General features: G+C 45.1%; 1 protein-coding gene across 5 annotated transcripts in view; it reads left to right on the top strand.

Moving 5' to 3' along the window:
- The window catches only part of LOC135378852 (zinc finger protein 35-like), a 48526-nt gene that overhangs the window by 17421 nt on the left and 14968 nt on the right, over nt 1-16137 (top strand). For all 5 annotated transcript variants that reach the window (XM_064611991.1, XM_064611993.1, XM_064611989.1 and 2 more), the window contains 2 exons: nt 6114-6230; nt 15093-15182. In XM_064611991.1, coding sequence (XP_064468061.1) covers nt 6114-6230; nt 15093-15182 — 207 coding nt within the window. The remainder of the gene's footprint in view (nt 1-6113; nt 6231-15092; nt 15183-16137) is intronic.

Genomic DNA, 16137 nt, shown 5'->3' with positions numbered 1-16137 from the left:
CTCTGCGCATGAGAAAAGGCAGAAAAAGGAGGAGGAGAGCGAGCGCGGAGTCAGTAACCGGGTGGGGAGAGCTGCGCAGGCGCTCGTTAACTGTCCGTTTCGTCACAGCCATCACGTGCCGGCATCCCGCGTGGTTGTTGTGTCGTCCATGTTATGGCCATGAAATGAAAAGCGTCACAGGTGTCCCTGCTTCCTTTCTTCACATCGAAGGCAACGGGGCACGCGTCTTGCAACACGGACCAACGTGACTCTGAGCGTGAGGCAAATACAGCATCAGTGAATGTGAACGCCGTGGACAACGTCGAAGCTACGCCAACATCGAAGCGTCCCACGGTTTCGTGCACGCCGGACAGTGCCAATTCGAACCCTCGAATGCCGAGCTGTGGTACACCCAAGACTGGCGCCGGAAACAAGCAGTCATCGTCCTTCAGCGGATCATGGCTTCGTCAGTATCCCTGGCTTATCTACGACGAAGCAAGAGGGGGAATGTTCTGCAAACTGTGCATAAAGTACGACAAGCGGTCCTTCGACAGATCCGTGTGGAACGAGGAGCCATGCAAACGGATTCGGTTGGAGAGCATCCGCAAACACGAAACATGCAATTCCCACTGGGATTCTGTCGCGCTTGAGGCGCACAGCAAGGTGGCTGCATCACCACTTCCGGGTCGCAATGAAACAAGCGTTCGCTAGCCTGTACCATCTCTGCAAACACAGGATAGCGCACACCACGAATTATGAGCCTCTTCTAGATTTGCTCGCAATGCTGGGACTGGATGTCAAGGCACAGATAACAACTGGAAGGAACGCTACCTATTGCAATCAGAGGTCGATCCAGGAAATGGTAGCTTGCCTTTCGGGTGTCATCGAGGATGACATTCTACACGAACTTCGACAAAGCGAGCATTACGCCCTAATGTTCGACGAGACTACAGACTGCACCACTGTAGAACAGCTGGTAATCCACTGCAGGTACATCTTCAATGGTGCACTGAAAGTGAAGTTTCTCTGCATGATTGATGTGCTGGGAAGCCTCGATTCACATTTGAGTGACGAACGAGTAGTAGCTCTTAATGCCACCAACATTGCAACCACTGTTGAAAAGTTCATCATGGAAAACGGTCTTGATTTCAAGAGCCTTCGTGGCATTGGTACTGATGGTGCACCTGTCATGACAGGAAAAAAGGGTGGTGCAGTGAAACTGCTGACAGACAAACAAAGGACTGCAACATCTCCCCTGTGCTGTCAGGCTATTGGGATCCACTGTGCAGCCCACAAGCTGAACCTGGCAGCAAACCAGGCTGCTAAGGCAGTTGCTTATGTCGCCAAGTTCAAGGACCTCCTGCAGCAGCTGTACAACTTCTACGCTTCAAGTTCTGTGCGTACTGCTGGGCTCAGTGCAGTCCAGAGAGTACTGGAAATGGAACAACAGAAAGTTGTGGAGCCATCTGCTACACGTTGGTTGAGTGTTGGAGGATCATGTGCAGCTGTGCGCAACAATTTTGCAGCAATCATAGTCAGCCTGTCACGAGAGGCAGAAGAAAGGAGCGACATCAAGGCTGCAGGACTACTGAAGTTCATCTTGGAGGGGAAGTTTGTGGGCACACTGCTCATGATGTGCGAGGTCCTGCCCTCTCTTGACAGGCTGTCACGAGCACTGCAGTCAAGGTCACTGCAGATGGATCTGCTTCAAGGAATGATTAATTCAACAATCAGGACATTGGAGGCACAGAAAAATCACCAAACACTGGTCCAGGAATTTTGTGCTGCCCAGGATGTCCCAGTGAAAGTAACTCATGAGTCCGAAGCATGGCTACAGGCCACAAAAAGAGCATTTCTAGACAGGCTCATAGAAAATGTGAAGGACAGATTTGAGGACCATCCAACACTGGCTAGTTTTTCTCTCCTGCTAGCCAGAGCTGACTACCAACAAATGGTGTGTGGCAATGGGGTTGAAATTTGTGCTGCGCTTCAGACAGTGTGTTCCATGCTTGGAAAGTCTTATAGCAGCGACATGCTAGCAGAGTGGACGGGCTTTGCCAATTTTGTTCTGGAGTCTGAGAGGATGCAGAAGTTAGAGGCTGCAGAATTTCTGCTGTGTGTAGCAACAGACCTCAGGGAGCTGTATCCCTTAATGTCACATATAGCGGGTGCCTACCTAGTCCTGCCACCACACACAGCAGACTGTGAAAGGGACTTCTCTGCATTGAAGCTCATCAAAACACAGCTGCGAAATTGACTGAAGGAAGATTCCCTGGACTGTCTGATACGAATTGCATTCGAGGGACCAGCAGTGAAAGACTTCCCGTATGACATAGTGGTGGAGAAATGGGCAAAGCTGAAAAACAGAAGGTTGAAAGTGTGATAGCTGAGTGTCAAAAGAGTGAATAAAGTTATCGTTGTACTTGCATGCAAACCACGCATCCGATCTGTTTCCCTCTCCACCTTCCCTCTCTCACCCGGTCGTCAAATGTCCACCACTCAGAATTTTCTGGGGAGAACCCTGACGATGGTACACAATAAGTAAGACACCAACTCCGCGTTACTTTCCCAGAGTCTGGAAGCTCTTAGCCATCAAGGTGCTGTGTGTCCTCAATCCTTCGCCCTTGAGCCCTAATTCCCCGTACGCATTTTAAAGCTTTTGTGCCAACTGGCTGCTGTGCCTATTCATGTGATGTTCATTGGTTTCCTCCACGTACAACTCCGACTCGCCTGTATGTCTGTCTGACCTTGTCCAGCCACCTCCTATTGATTGCGTTTTGTTTTTCATTTTTGTTGATATTTGTATTGCATTTGTAATTCTCTTCACCCTTACCCTTTTCTCTTGTACCATGTGACTTGGATTTTGATATATGCTTCACCACTTGTAACAGGCCCTCAAACCTGAAGAAGTGCAGCATACTGCACGAAAGTCTTGTTTTTAATGTATATAGTAAAAAGTTGATGCTGTTAACCGTGTTTGTTATTTTTGATTCTGCTCACACTTACAAAGGTCAACATTACCATATTTACTTGCATATTTTGTGGCAGCGCATAATTTACGCACCCCCAAGTGTAGCACTAAAAATGTCAAGAAATCAAGAAGTCGTGCAATTTGCGCCCCCGCGTTTTCGCCCGCGGATATCTGGCATGCGCGTCTCTCCGACCGTAGCAATTGTTTTTCGCAATGCCGTCAGTGCTACCGAAGTTATTGCGGTGCTTTTGTTTGATTTGCGCACACTTTCGGGCGATAGTCCAGTGACGCGATGGTTGTTACTGTCACTCGAACTACAAAATGCGGAAATAAATGCTGGACAAACACGCTGTGACTAGCTTTACAGTGCAAAGTGAAAAGTTGGCAAACATAGCTTGCTTTCGGTTGTTAAGTACAGACTAGCGACGTCTTCCAGCAGCATCTCGACGTATTTCACCGGTATATGAGCGGTAGTGGGCTGGCATTTTGCGTCCCGACCGTCGGCGGTTGCGCGGTATTTAGGTACTTTCGCGCTTGCACAATGCAGTGATAACTTCAATATCAGCTCTACCGAGAGCCTATACCAACCGTCATTCTAAAACGTTGAAATTTTGCATGGTTTGAATATTGTTATGAACGCCCCTGCGCAAGTTGCGCAACCCCAACTTTTCGGACTTTCTGGGAGAAGAAGTGCGCAAATTATGCGAGTAAATACGGTATTAACTTTTGTGGTCTTTTGTTGTTAGGTTCAATAAAAGTTTGCAGACTTTTCACAAATTTTCTGAACAAAAGCAAGATTCAGAACCCTTCCTGCATGACCTCTCAGCCATGAATTTGCATCATACAGAAAGAGAGTAATGTGACAAACAAAGACTGGCACATTTTTGCAATGAAAAAATGGCTAGGAAAAAATGGCTAGGACGCAAGCGAGCTGGTGAAGATGATGCATGACGTAAAACCCCGAGACTAGGGAACACGAAGGGACAGACACAAACACGAAGTCTCAAACACAGCTCAAAACACATTTTTGCTTCTTGGGAGTGAAGTGTTACTGGGAAGTATCAGGCACAAACGGGCAGACGACGGGGACCCGCTGGTTGTTGATGGCCGGTGATGGTGGAAGCTGTTTAGCCATACGAGATGTTGACATGAAGGAAGGAATCAGCGGGCGAGTTTAAGAATGGCAAGACAGAGGTGTTGTATGAGCCTTTGGGAGGTAAAGTGCCGAACTAAGGGTACATGGAAGATGGTTACTTGTCGACGATGCGGTCAATGCCCGATGGACTCCAGGGCCGTCGTGGCACTCGTTGCTGCCACAATATCGATGATGGTGTTTCAGTGGAGGTACTGGTAATGACACTGTCGCTCACACGACCCCCATTTTAAAGTAGCACAGGAGTCAACACGCGGTTTCCTTTCCGTACAACTGTTAAGCGGGCCAGTAATAGGCACAATGAGAAGTAATTCAGCCCACAGAGTCATTATTACTGCAGAATTGGAATTTAAAGTGTGCCGCAGAAAGCAACAGTAGTGGAGAGTAGTAGCATCCTCTATCGCATGCTGACATTATACCGTCAGCGCTCGCCGACTGGTTCAGAGAAATGTCATCTGCTACAATGCTGTTGTCTGCTAGTCAGCTGTTCAGGGCAAGCATTGCCACCAGGCAAACTGTCGCAGGACAATAGAATCCTCCATGTGCATGGTCACACTTTCAATCCCTAATTCCCCCCCCGAGGGAACATGTATACTGACTACAAGAGGAGAAAGTCCTCAAAACAAAAATAAAATGGCAGGACTTTCCTCGACTGACTATGACTGACCAGCGAACGGGAATGTGCCAATATGCCATCATCGGTCTTGTGTGTGTCGTCCTTCTCCCCCTCGTTACACTCCGCCGGGCAAGTTCACAGCAAACGTGCGCGGCTGTTTTTTAAAGAAGGAAAACTCATACACCGAGGCCTTTTGTGCAAATTGATGCACATATGTACCTTCATCACACTTCTTGAACTGAAAATATTTTAGATGGACTTCTGTACACCTCTAAAAGTAGAACTGCCCTCAGTTCTAGTGAAAAATGTGGTGGTTTACGTCCACTTGTTTAAGTTACACAAAGGTAACGTTCAAAATGTCGGTCACCAACATAGCACGTGTCTTCATTCTTCGTAGTGGAATTCCTGTCTTCAGGTATTGGGGCATCATCTCAGGGATGAACTGAGCATTTGAGCCAATAATAGTCCAATAAATAATCCAACAATAGTCCATAAAAGTCCAATAAGGCCAGAAGTAAAAAGCCAGCAATTTTATGTTTTTATAAATTATGTTTGCAAAAGCAATATGCACAAGATTGCCTCAGCATGTCCACTTTCGGAACCAACCCGAGACAGCATTTGTATCTTGCAACATATTTCCCCAGTAAATGGCGCTCCTGTTAAAGGGAGCGTATTTTCAGGCCCCGTTTAAAGAGATTCCGTTGTATATTGCATGCTAATGATTCGCTTAGAGGCATTGCTGGGTTTGGTCTTTTCATCTTTTGATTGCAAAGTGATACCACTCTGTTTTTCTTGTTTGAACATGCCTAGATTTGTCAGAAAAGAAAATTGCCTGCCACATGCACAAGAGCTTTGCTGTTTACACTTACAGTCCTTCTATACGTACGATAGTGTCCATGCAAGTTTGTGTTGTGTGTTGTCAACAGTCGAAGCATCTAGTGGTCTTGCATGCAAACTGCAATGCAGTCGTGACATTTTAAAATGTGAACATGCATGGCAACCACTAATTGGATCGTATGCTCTTGTTTGATTTGTGTTTGATGCTTCAATAAGGCTTTATAACAGCTAGAAAATCCGTAACACACTGAATATCATCCACCATCATGGAAACAAATACGAATGAAACAAAATGTTTACTTCTCTTGTGCTCGGAAGTTTCGAAGTATTTCGTGCCTCAGAACTGAAAAAACCGAAAGCCAGAAAGAAGCCCTAAAGCCAAATACCCATCAATGTGACTATGTTGTTGAGCAACGCAAGTGTATAATGCATACAGAAATTTTATTGAAACAGATGGAGTGCCCTTGAGGGTTCAAGTGGCAATGGATTTAATTCACTACATACCTTGTGTATCTGTCGTCTGAAATGAAATTCTCATCATGCTTTGTCTATTTCAGAACAAAGCACGAGAAGAAGTGCAACCAGCATCTGCATCAAGAAGGAGCCCACCGATTCTTGTGGCTTGCCAGGAAATGATGACAACACTGAGGAGCTTATAACAGGGGACCTCCCAGGTGAGCATGCAGGGTGAAGACGCACTTTTTCAGACATTATTTTAAATCCTGAGTGATGTCCAGGGTTGGCCCAGATAAACTTTGGGGTTTGTAACTGAGATAGAACAAATAAAAACCATCTCAGGAAGCTAAAGTAGATGTTAGAGGGCGTGTTATGCACTAAAATTTCATATCGATACTGCCACTTGGCCTGTTTCGCTGCGGATAAATCCTGGAAATTAAAAAAAAACGCCTATACCTGTGTTTCTAATCAGCTAATCATACGTGTATTTCAGCTCCTTCCTTCACATGGTGACACGGTCGAACGCGGCGTTGTAGATAAGAGATAGGCCACAAGGGCCCTTTTCAGGGCCAACCAAGTGGTGCTACAGAGCCCAAGCATCCCGAAACCCCAATGCAGTAAAATTGTGATGTTTCTGTTCTCTTCTCACATTGCGTTAATATGGTTTCGATACTGTCTGCAGTGCCACATTCGACCGTGTCTCCATCTGACAGGAAGGAGCTGAAACACAGGTATAGCTGGTTGGAAACACAGGTATAGCCGGTTTTCTAATTTCCGCGATTTGCCCACACAGAAACTGGAAAAGTGGCAGTACCGATATAAGATTTTGGTGCATAATTAGCCCCTCAAGTTTTCGGGTTTTATATTTTTCCAAATTCGGGGAGTAGAAATCGGGTCAATAAATTGATGTCGAAAATTCATGCAAATTCGGGCAGAAAAATTACCATCAAACTGAGTTCGGGGAGAAATCGGGCATTATTGTAGAATAAACGTTCACTGTACCGCTTATCCAGAGTGCCAGAAGTAAGGGGCAGTCGCATATTTTGTGAGGAACTAGTATGTCGATGCCTTGAGGTGCCTAGCCTAGGTGAAGTTTTACAGGTAGAAATCGGGTTTAACCCCAGATGGGTGAACCTCAATTCGGGGTGCAAATTCGGGGAAAAATCGGGTTTAACCCTAAAACATCAGGGTCTATGCATAATATGTCCTCTAACATTTGTTTTAGCTTCTGAGCACTATTTAAATTTGTTTTATCTCCATTACAAACACCAAAGTTTATCTTTGCAAACCCTATACATTTTGACCTAAGCGAAATTGTGTTGTGTGTAGTATACACGGGGCCCAGTGTTTCAGGGTTGATCCCGGCACAAACCCTTATTCGCATCATGTACTGTTGGGGACACTGTTAGCTCAAAATTGCCTGCCAGTACTTCGTACTGTTGCGCTTGCAAGTGCTGTGCCAATATTGTTTCTGAAGGTGGACCATGTGCTGCACGTGTTTATTACTTGAAAGAGATAGCCTCGCAACTCCTGGATAGTTGAGATGAGATAAACCACGGAGTGCCGATTTTAGACAATGGTGTCCCCACAGTACACTTGGGGTAAAACCGGAAAATCCTCAAAGTCTGCAATCGATGCAAGCGCTGGAGAACACTAAGCACTGCAGAATCACGACTGCCCCTGCACTCTTGCCATCTGTCTGAAATGCGAAACACGCACCTGATTTGTTCTCCAACCAAAAATATGCTTTTTCACCCAATTTTCTCACCTGCTTTTTGGTCTACTTTACAGCTCCTGAAATATAACCCGATTTCTACCCCCGATTTTCGAAAAATATAAAGTCTGGAAACTTGGGCTGTGCGAATAGTAAAAATGTCGAATATGAATCGCATATGAATATTTCAAATATTTGACTTTGGATACCAAATTGAATAATGACTTTGAGCGGCCCTGTTTTCTGTAATGTGCACATACAGCACACACAACTACACTTTGATGATCACAGAAATACTGTATAAGTAGGGCCTGACTTTTTAGGGTTAAACCCGTATCCGCCCGATATTTACCCCCCGAACAAAATCTGTAAAATTCGGGTTTAACCCGAATCTACCCGAAAACATCCGGGTCGCGTGGCACACTCATAAGCGTGCATTAAAATAAAGTTTGATAACATTGCTAAGCATTAGTTCCATGTTAAGACAAATTTTTATTAAAAAAAAAATCACCCGAATACACCCGAATTCCTGACGACAGAATATGCCGTAATGGGATTTAACCCGAATACACCCGAATTTTCAAATGGAAGATATCACCCGATATTTACCCCCTGAATTTGGCCAAAAATAAAACCCGAAAAAGTCAGGCCCTATGTATAAGTAGTAATTTTCGCGAGGACCTAAATTTCGCGATTGAATTTTTTTCGCGAATTCAAAATCCCGCAAAAAATTCGTAGGCGGTAACTAACAAAATGAAAATTTTCTATAAGGAAATGCACAAGCAAAGTAACTCATAACGCTTTTATTATAGAATGGCGATAACTTGAATTTCGAGCAATGCAGTCACAATTATGTTACATAGCAATCCGCTCTTGGTCACTCGCTGATGCCCTCATGCTGTCCGTGGTTCTCTTCCGTCTGGGTGCCGTTGATTCCGGCCTTCAGGAACCCGGCACGCACATCGCTGACACGTGCTTTGAGACTTTCGTACGCCTCAATTAGCCAGCCAGCATGTATCGGCTTCATGACGCTACTGCGGAGGTTGGCTTTCGTGAATTCGCGACTGTCACTTCTGTTCATTGCAATGCGTACTTGTTCAGCATACCACTGCGTGAACAAATCCCGCAGTAGCGTCTTGAAAATGTTGTTCAGGACGAGGTCATTTGGCTGGAGCTCGCTTGTGCAGCTGGCAGGAACGAAAGCGTACTTGATGTTGTTGTCTGTGAGCTTCTGGAGGAAGCTTTTGGTTCTGTGAGCCGCGAAAACATAAAAAATGCAGAGTGCCGATTGACCAGGGTTGCCCGTCTGGTTACGGTGTGCTTCCACGTAGGGCACGATGATGCGATCAACAAAACGAGACATCGTGGCTTCGTTGCTCCAGTGATTCTCTGAGTGCCACACGTCCCAACCGTCAGGGAAGGTGACTTTGGCATGGCACTTCTCTGTTTTACCGGCGTAGATAACTTGAGGCGGCAGCATGTCACCAGACAGCGTTGATGACAACACGACTGTGATTTCTCTCTTGTCGTCTAAAGCAGCTACCCCGACTTGAGAAACACCGTGCTCTTCCATTGTCCACGCGCTTACCGGTGCCAACTTCACACCTGTCTGGTCGAAATTTATCACGAGGTTGTCCGGGATGTCGAACTCCTTCCGGAGAGAAGTAACGGTCTCATGGAACTTGTCTCTCACCAAGTGCAAGTGATCTGGAAGCTTTCGCGCAGCTTTTGTTGCCTTTCGTCGAACGAATCCCAATCGCTTCAAAAATGATTTTGCCCATGGTTTGTCCAGGACGAGGGTGCCACCGAACTCTGGCAAAAGCGTCGGTTTCTGGGCTCGGACGATTCCTAATGCTGCTGCTATGCATATTTGCGCATTCACAATCCCGCCACACCTTCGTAACTCACGTATGTAAGCCTGTATATCACAGTCTAGTTCCCCAAGCAAAGGCTTGACTCCACGAGGATTTCTTGGAAAATCGGACAGCTCCACATCCACATCAATGCAAGTACGTTGGCTTTTCTTGAACGAGTCCCGTATTGAGTGCACAGTGCTTTTGTTGATTGCCCCGCCAAGGTCCGACGAAAATTTCCTCACTGCTGCCTTGTTGCCGTTTTCGATAGCATACTTCGCGATCTTGCACCTTACTTCAGGAGTGTAGTTGCTGTAGGGTCCGCGTTTCCGTCTCCGAAGCTGCTGAGTGACGACTTCGCAAGACACACTGGCATTGGCGGAGGAAAAGGAAAGCTTTTCACCTCTGGTTGCGAGCACCCCGGCGTCAGGCAGTCCGTGCACGTGGTCGTTGGTTGAGGACGGTTGCGACGACGTCAGCTTAAAATATCGTAGCAACGACATCGCTGCTGCTAGTCGCCGACGCACAACAGGTCAACAGCTACTGCGGTCTTTACCGTGCGAGTGCGTTCGCCAGAATGACAGCAAGAAGGCAGTGACCGGATTACTGCCACGTCACCGAGCACTCCAGTCGAAACCCAGAATTCACTACGCCCTTTGACCCGGGTACACTGGGGGGCAGGCAGAACAAAGGCAGCCATCCGGTTGCCCTGTTTTGTACTAGTGTACGTTACAGCTTGCTTTGTGCTCCGGAATTTTCCAGAAGCCCGGAATTCTTCAAGTAGACCAGAAAAGATTCGCGAAAATAAGGTCCCGCGAAATATTCCTGGAAGGGACACCTTTGGAAATTCGTGAATAATTAAGACCGCGAAATTTACAACTTATACAGTATGCAGGGAATCATCAAGTATGCAGAGATGAGGGAAAGGTTGTCACATATAGTTTACACTTCTACAGTTTCAGGTGAATCATCCCAGTGGGGTACAAATTAAACTTTAGTGGAAGTGAGCTCATAGTAAAGCTCCACAAGGGCATACAGTGTACTGTAAGCGTATTTTTATTTGTGATGTATTAATTTTCGCGAATTTCGTGACCGTTATAAAATCGCAAGAAAGTGTACTCACAAACAGAGCCTGACATTGATCCCGCGGAAGGAAACAAACCTGGTATCACAAAATTAAATACTAGTCGCGAATAACTTCCCAAATGCGATTTGCGAAAATTAATAAATCGCGAACAAAAATACGTTTACAGTATTTGATGCGGTGTGACTGTCACAGAGTCAGGCTTTTCACATTATGAACTGACCATTCATGTATAAGGCCCTGGGTTTTCCGCGATTCTGCGAAATATCGTGGAATCCCTTATTTTTAGGAGTGTGCGGATATTCGAGTTCTCAAATTCGAATCAAATATCAATCACTCAAAGTATTTCATTCACGAATCGAATACCCAATATTCCGATTTCCGAATATTTGACTATTCGCCGAATATGAACGACCCCTTCCGAATGTGGGCTTCACTTGGAACTTCTCTGCATGAGGTGAAGCCTGCTTTACGAAATTGCCCATGCTGCAGGACCAACATAGAATGTTGTTCAGCTTAAGGTAACGTTACTCCAAGTCTATTAAGCCTACTCCACGTCAGGAAGGGGCAGCGTCCCTCCTCTGTGTAGTTTAACGGTGGCAGTGGGGGGATTTTGATTTTATGTTTGCGAGTTTGCCTTTAAAGGCTCTTAAATAACGCCTACATCCCAGAAGCAAATAGGGTGTGCTAAAGATGTAAGTTCCACAGGGCATCTATTGTTAGCTCCTTCCTATAATCTTCCTATAATGTTCCTATAAACTCTGTAGGTGCCGAATGATCTTTAAGTAGGTATAAAATGATTACAGGCGACGGACGGCGTCCTTTGTCAGAGGAGAACACAAGATATCATGTATGTAACGCTGAGGCGCAACAGTGCTTTGTATCTGTAATTTTTAAAAATATTTTTCGTACCCACATTATCCAAGAAAATAAATTGTTTCCTGTTTGAAGCAGCCGTTGAATGCTTGCCACGGAAAATCGCGGAATTTAGAAGTCGGTGCCGCAGAATTTTGAATTTGCTGCAGCAGAAAACCAAGGGCCTTAGTCATGTGCCACGATGATGTCCGGTGGTGGCCTGTGCTTATGTCACAGTCCAACTGAAACAGCAAGTGACTTTTTGTTCATTTACTATTTATTCATTCAATTACTTATTTTTTGCAAATGTGTCTCTTTTTGTATTTCTGCAAATGTAAAGTCTCACAAAATGTAGCAAAATACTAAAAAAATTTAATTTCCAGCGAGTCAATTTCGATACACTGAATGCGACTTACTGGCAGTGGCGTATCTAGAGCTACCTGCGCCCATGGCAACATGGTTAACATGATGTCCTTGGGGATGCGTTTTCGTGTGGTCCGCACTAGGTTTCACACTACAACCTCTCTAATGGCGGGTGCTTTAGATCATTTATGAATGTGCTAGGTTGAGTGCCCGACCTGGCACATTCACGCACGACCACATAATGGCGCCCCTGTTCACCTGGCGCCCATGGCACCTGTCCACACCTGCCACACCCTAGATACGCCACTGCTTACTGGTGTAGTAATAATTTGGCGCATGTTTAGCACAGCTAACATTAGTGTTAACTATGAAACAGTGTTTAATATTCACACCACCGGACATAATTTCTACACTCATTCGAACATTGTTTCATCATTTAACCGTTGTTCTCAACTCGAGAGTGTATGCTCGATCGTCATCGTCAAGTTCACCAGGTTTCATTCTATGTGGGTATCACTGAAGCACCATGAGGCTGTGATATCCTCGCAAAGCCATAGACTTCCAGCATGCTGATGCAACTGAGCTTCGTGGTACAAGCGTATGGAACATGCATAGCAAAAGCTCAAGTTTGTAAAACTGTTAAAGGGACCATAAACAGGTACAAAAGGTGCACATTTCTTCGTGTTATGTATATTATTGAAACTTAGGCAGTGAAAACTCCTTGCAATTACTAACGCTCAAAAACAAAAGGCGCTTGCATACGGATGAAATATTAACTGCACTCTTTCGCATTTTAGCTCCGCCCCGCGCTCTAACTTTACGTCATTTTGACGTAGCGCTGTACTCACCAATTACGATCGAGTGTTCCGCGTATGATTTTATTTCAAATGTGGAATTGGACTACATGAACGTGAATCCTCTTCTATTCAAAATCTAAACAGTTACAGCCTCAAACTGAAAAAGAAATGCGTTTAATTTAGGTATCATACGCGCACTACGTTTTCTGGGCAGTAGCACGCAGCAAACCACGAGCACGAATGAATATCCGGGGCTACAGTTCCGGAATCTTATGTAGGTGCGCGATGGAACATCTTCGTCATCTTCGAATGGTTCCGACAACTGGGCTGCCGTACTTTGGCTTGAGCCACGCGCCATCGCGTCACCTGTCACCAGCTCGTGTGGTACAGTGGATAGCGTGCTGGCCATGTCACGTCGTGGCTGGGAGGAACCCGGGTTCGAATCGCGTCATGTGATAGCAGCCCAACTGTTGACGTTTGCGCCAGCCGGAGATGTTGAAGATGTCATGACGTTGAATTTCGGAACCACGGAGTGCAAAACGTCATTTCACACAAACAAACTGAGCGCTCTGACTCACAGCTGATAATGAAGTATGTTTATTGGCTGGTAATTTGAAACATCATGTGCGCAGCTCGGCCCCCCGATTGGACGGCAAAATGCTACGTAGCCATGTGACGTATGCGTGGTGGAGAGAGGCTCGCTGGTTACTAATGTTTGAAAGCAGTTATATGGGTCAATGAGCTGGCACGAGCTGAACGAAATGTATATTTGGGTATTATGATCTGCGTTCTTTCATGGGGTATCGTTATTTCAGAAATGTTTGGTGGCCTGTTTACGGCCCCTTTAAAACCCCCCAGTGCCGGGAAAACATGCAAAAGGACAACACGACGCACCACAGATCACATTGTCCTTTTTGCATGTTTTGCCAGTACTGGGGGGTTTTAATGGCTTCAGCAAGTATGATTAAGGTTCTTCGTTTTCGGGTTGCATAATTTTTCCGATTCGGGGGATGGTGGGGAGGAATCGGGTGCTATTTACACACCAGAATTCAGGAAGTAATCGGGCGCTACGATCTCTATTTGATATTTCATCCGGGAATTTTCGGGTGAAACGAAAGGCACATGAAACAAGCCATTGCTGTGACACTAGACGAGAAACAAGAATCTTTATATTCCCCCCCCCCCCCCCCCCGAAATTGGGGAGTGAATGACTGCGGTATTCAAACACTTGCCCGAGCTCCACAAAAGCTCGCCTTTGACGCCAAGGGAGTGGATTATAAAAGGAGGACAAATAGGTTGTCACAAATAGCTCTCTTTGGGATATTATGACTCACCTTTCCAGCAGTTTACTGGGTTACCTAGAACGACAAGTTGAAGGACTGCAAGGATTTCGGGTAGATATTTGGTTTTACCAGTGATGGCCAGTAGTTAACTACATGTAGTTAAACTACTAGTTAAACTACCTGATTGTAGTTAAAAAGTAGTTATCAACTACTTGCAGAAATGTAGTGGCAACTACTAGTTAAACTACTATTTTAAGTAGTTAACTACAGTAGTTAGGCTACTGAAGGCGCCAACTACTTCCGATTTTGCCGCCAGCTTTACGGCACGATTGTGCTTCCGACATTTACCTTGAGCTACTTGTTGCAGGTGCAGAGCAATTGTGTCGTGCATGTGTACTAAATCTTCACTTTTAATGCTTGTCTAGTGAAGCCTCATTTGCTGTGAAATAATTCTGCAACTTAGTTTATCGCGTAGGCACAGAAAGAATCCCGCCGCAAGCTTTGTATTTGACGATCGTAGCAATTTCTTGAGCCAAAGTTTATTATTGCTTGTGATTCATATTTAGCTGTCCAAGAACACTACAAGGGATTGGTGTTGGTGGACAACATTAAGTACTTATAGATGTAGTTAAACTATATTGCAGTAGTTAAAAAAGTAGTTCTAACTACTCCCCTGAAAAGTAGTTGGAACTACTAGGTAAACTACTCAATCACAAAGTAGTTAGTAGTATAGTTAAACTACTGTAGAAGTAGTTAGTGGCCATCACTGTGTTTTACCCTAATTCATGGAAACTTGTTTCGGGGGAACCATCATAAAAAATCGGGTTTAATGTGAAAACGAAGAACCCTAAGTATACGATCGACTGACCTGCCCACACTCCTGCCTTGTTCAAGATTCTGGTCCCACAAAATATCCCCTTCGCCTTGTGGATTTATGAATTTTTAACACTGTGCAATTAACCTCTTTTAAAGTATCTTGTCGATATAAAAAAACTGCGACGCCCCACTGGATAACGTTTTGTGAAATATCGCTCAATGGTTCCAGGCATTATTGCTAAAGTGTTACATGAAAGTGCAAGGTCGGACAAATGTTCTTTTTCTCAGGGAGTGTGTTCGTCCTTTCCCTTTTAGATCCAGCCATGGCTCTCAGTACATGTCTATTCCACATAAAGAAAGAACCTATAGACATCGACTACCGTGGTGCAGAAGAAAATTGCTCAGGTGAGGAGTACAGTACAGGGTTCAAAATGGAATACATTATGGACACACAAAGTGCATTGTGGAGAATAAAACCTCCATTATGTGAAGTAGGCAGCATTTCCCTTAAATGTGAGGTAGGGCCTTTGGTCTGTATTACGCATCAGATTCACAAATTCAAAATTGCAACACAAGGTATAGGTCATGGCCAAGAGAGACGACGACGACAGATGAAGTGGACGCAGAGACTTTGTCCATCGTTGTTGCCTGTGTTGTCCAAGCCCCCTACCTCAGACACGAGGAAATGCTGCTGTTCCCACTTCACACATCCACCAGGTCAGCTTGCATTCTACCGCTTTGTTCTCCATTATTAGAGCCCGAAGTTTCTCGGGAAATATTATTTTCCAAATTCGGAAGATAAAAATTGGGGAAATCCACATGTGCTCTAAATTCATGCAAATTCGGATGGAAAAACTTCCAGTATGCTAAATTCGGGGAGAAGCTGAGCTCTATTGGTCAAACAAACTGTACTGGTTTGATACAAGCGGTGATGTAATTGCGTTCGCTGCCAAACATGCTAGTGTGCATTCCTACAGACATTTCAGTGAGGCCAGTTTGACGGGTAACAATCGGTTTTCACCCTGAAGAGGCAACCTTCAATTCTGGGTGCGAATGCCGGTTAAGCCCTAAAACTTCAGGCTCTATCCAGTGAGCATCAGGTTCAATAAAATTCCGAATACTTTGCAACTGTTTCATTTCGACACCCATGTGCAGTCAATATGTGCATGCGCTTTTCTAAAAATTTAAATAGCAGGTCGTGGGGGACCCAAACCCTCCTAATTTCCGATAAACAGGGTTTCTACCAACCTGGAAACTGCCCAGTAGTTGCCCTAGTAGCACAATTTGTTGCCGGAACGTTGTGGTAATGTTTTACTCGAGTGTTGCAAAAACGTTACTAATGTCCTATTGAAAATCTGTT

Source organism: Ornithodoros turicata, chromosome 1 (genome assembly GCF_037126465.1).
Source record: "Ornithodoros turicata isolate Travis chromosome 1, ASM3712646v1, whole genome shotgun sequence".
Taxonomy (NCBI): domain Eukaryota; kingdom Metazoa; phylum Arthropoda; class Arachnida; order Ixodida; family Argasidae; genus Ornithodoros; species Ornithodoros turicata.
The sequence above is the reverse complement of the archived record's forward strand: the minus strand, read 5'-3'. Positions and strand labels throughout refer to the sequence as shown.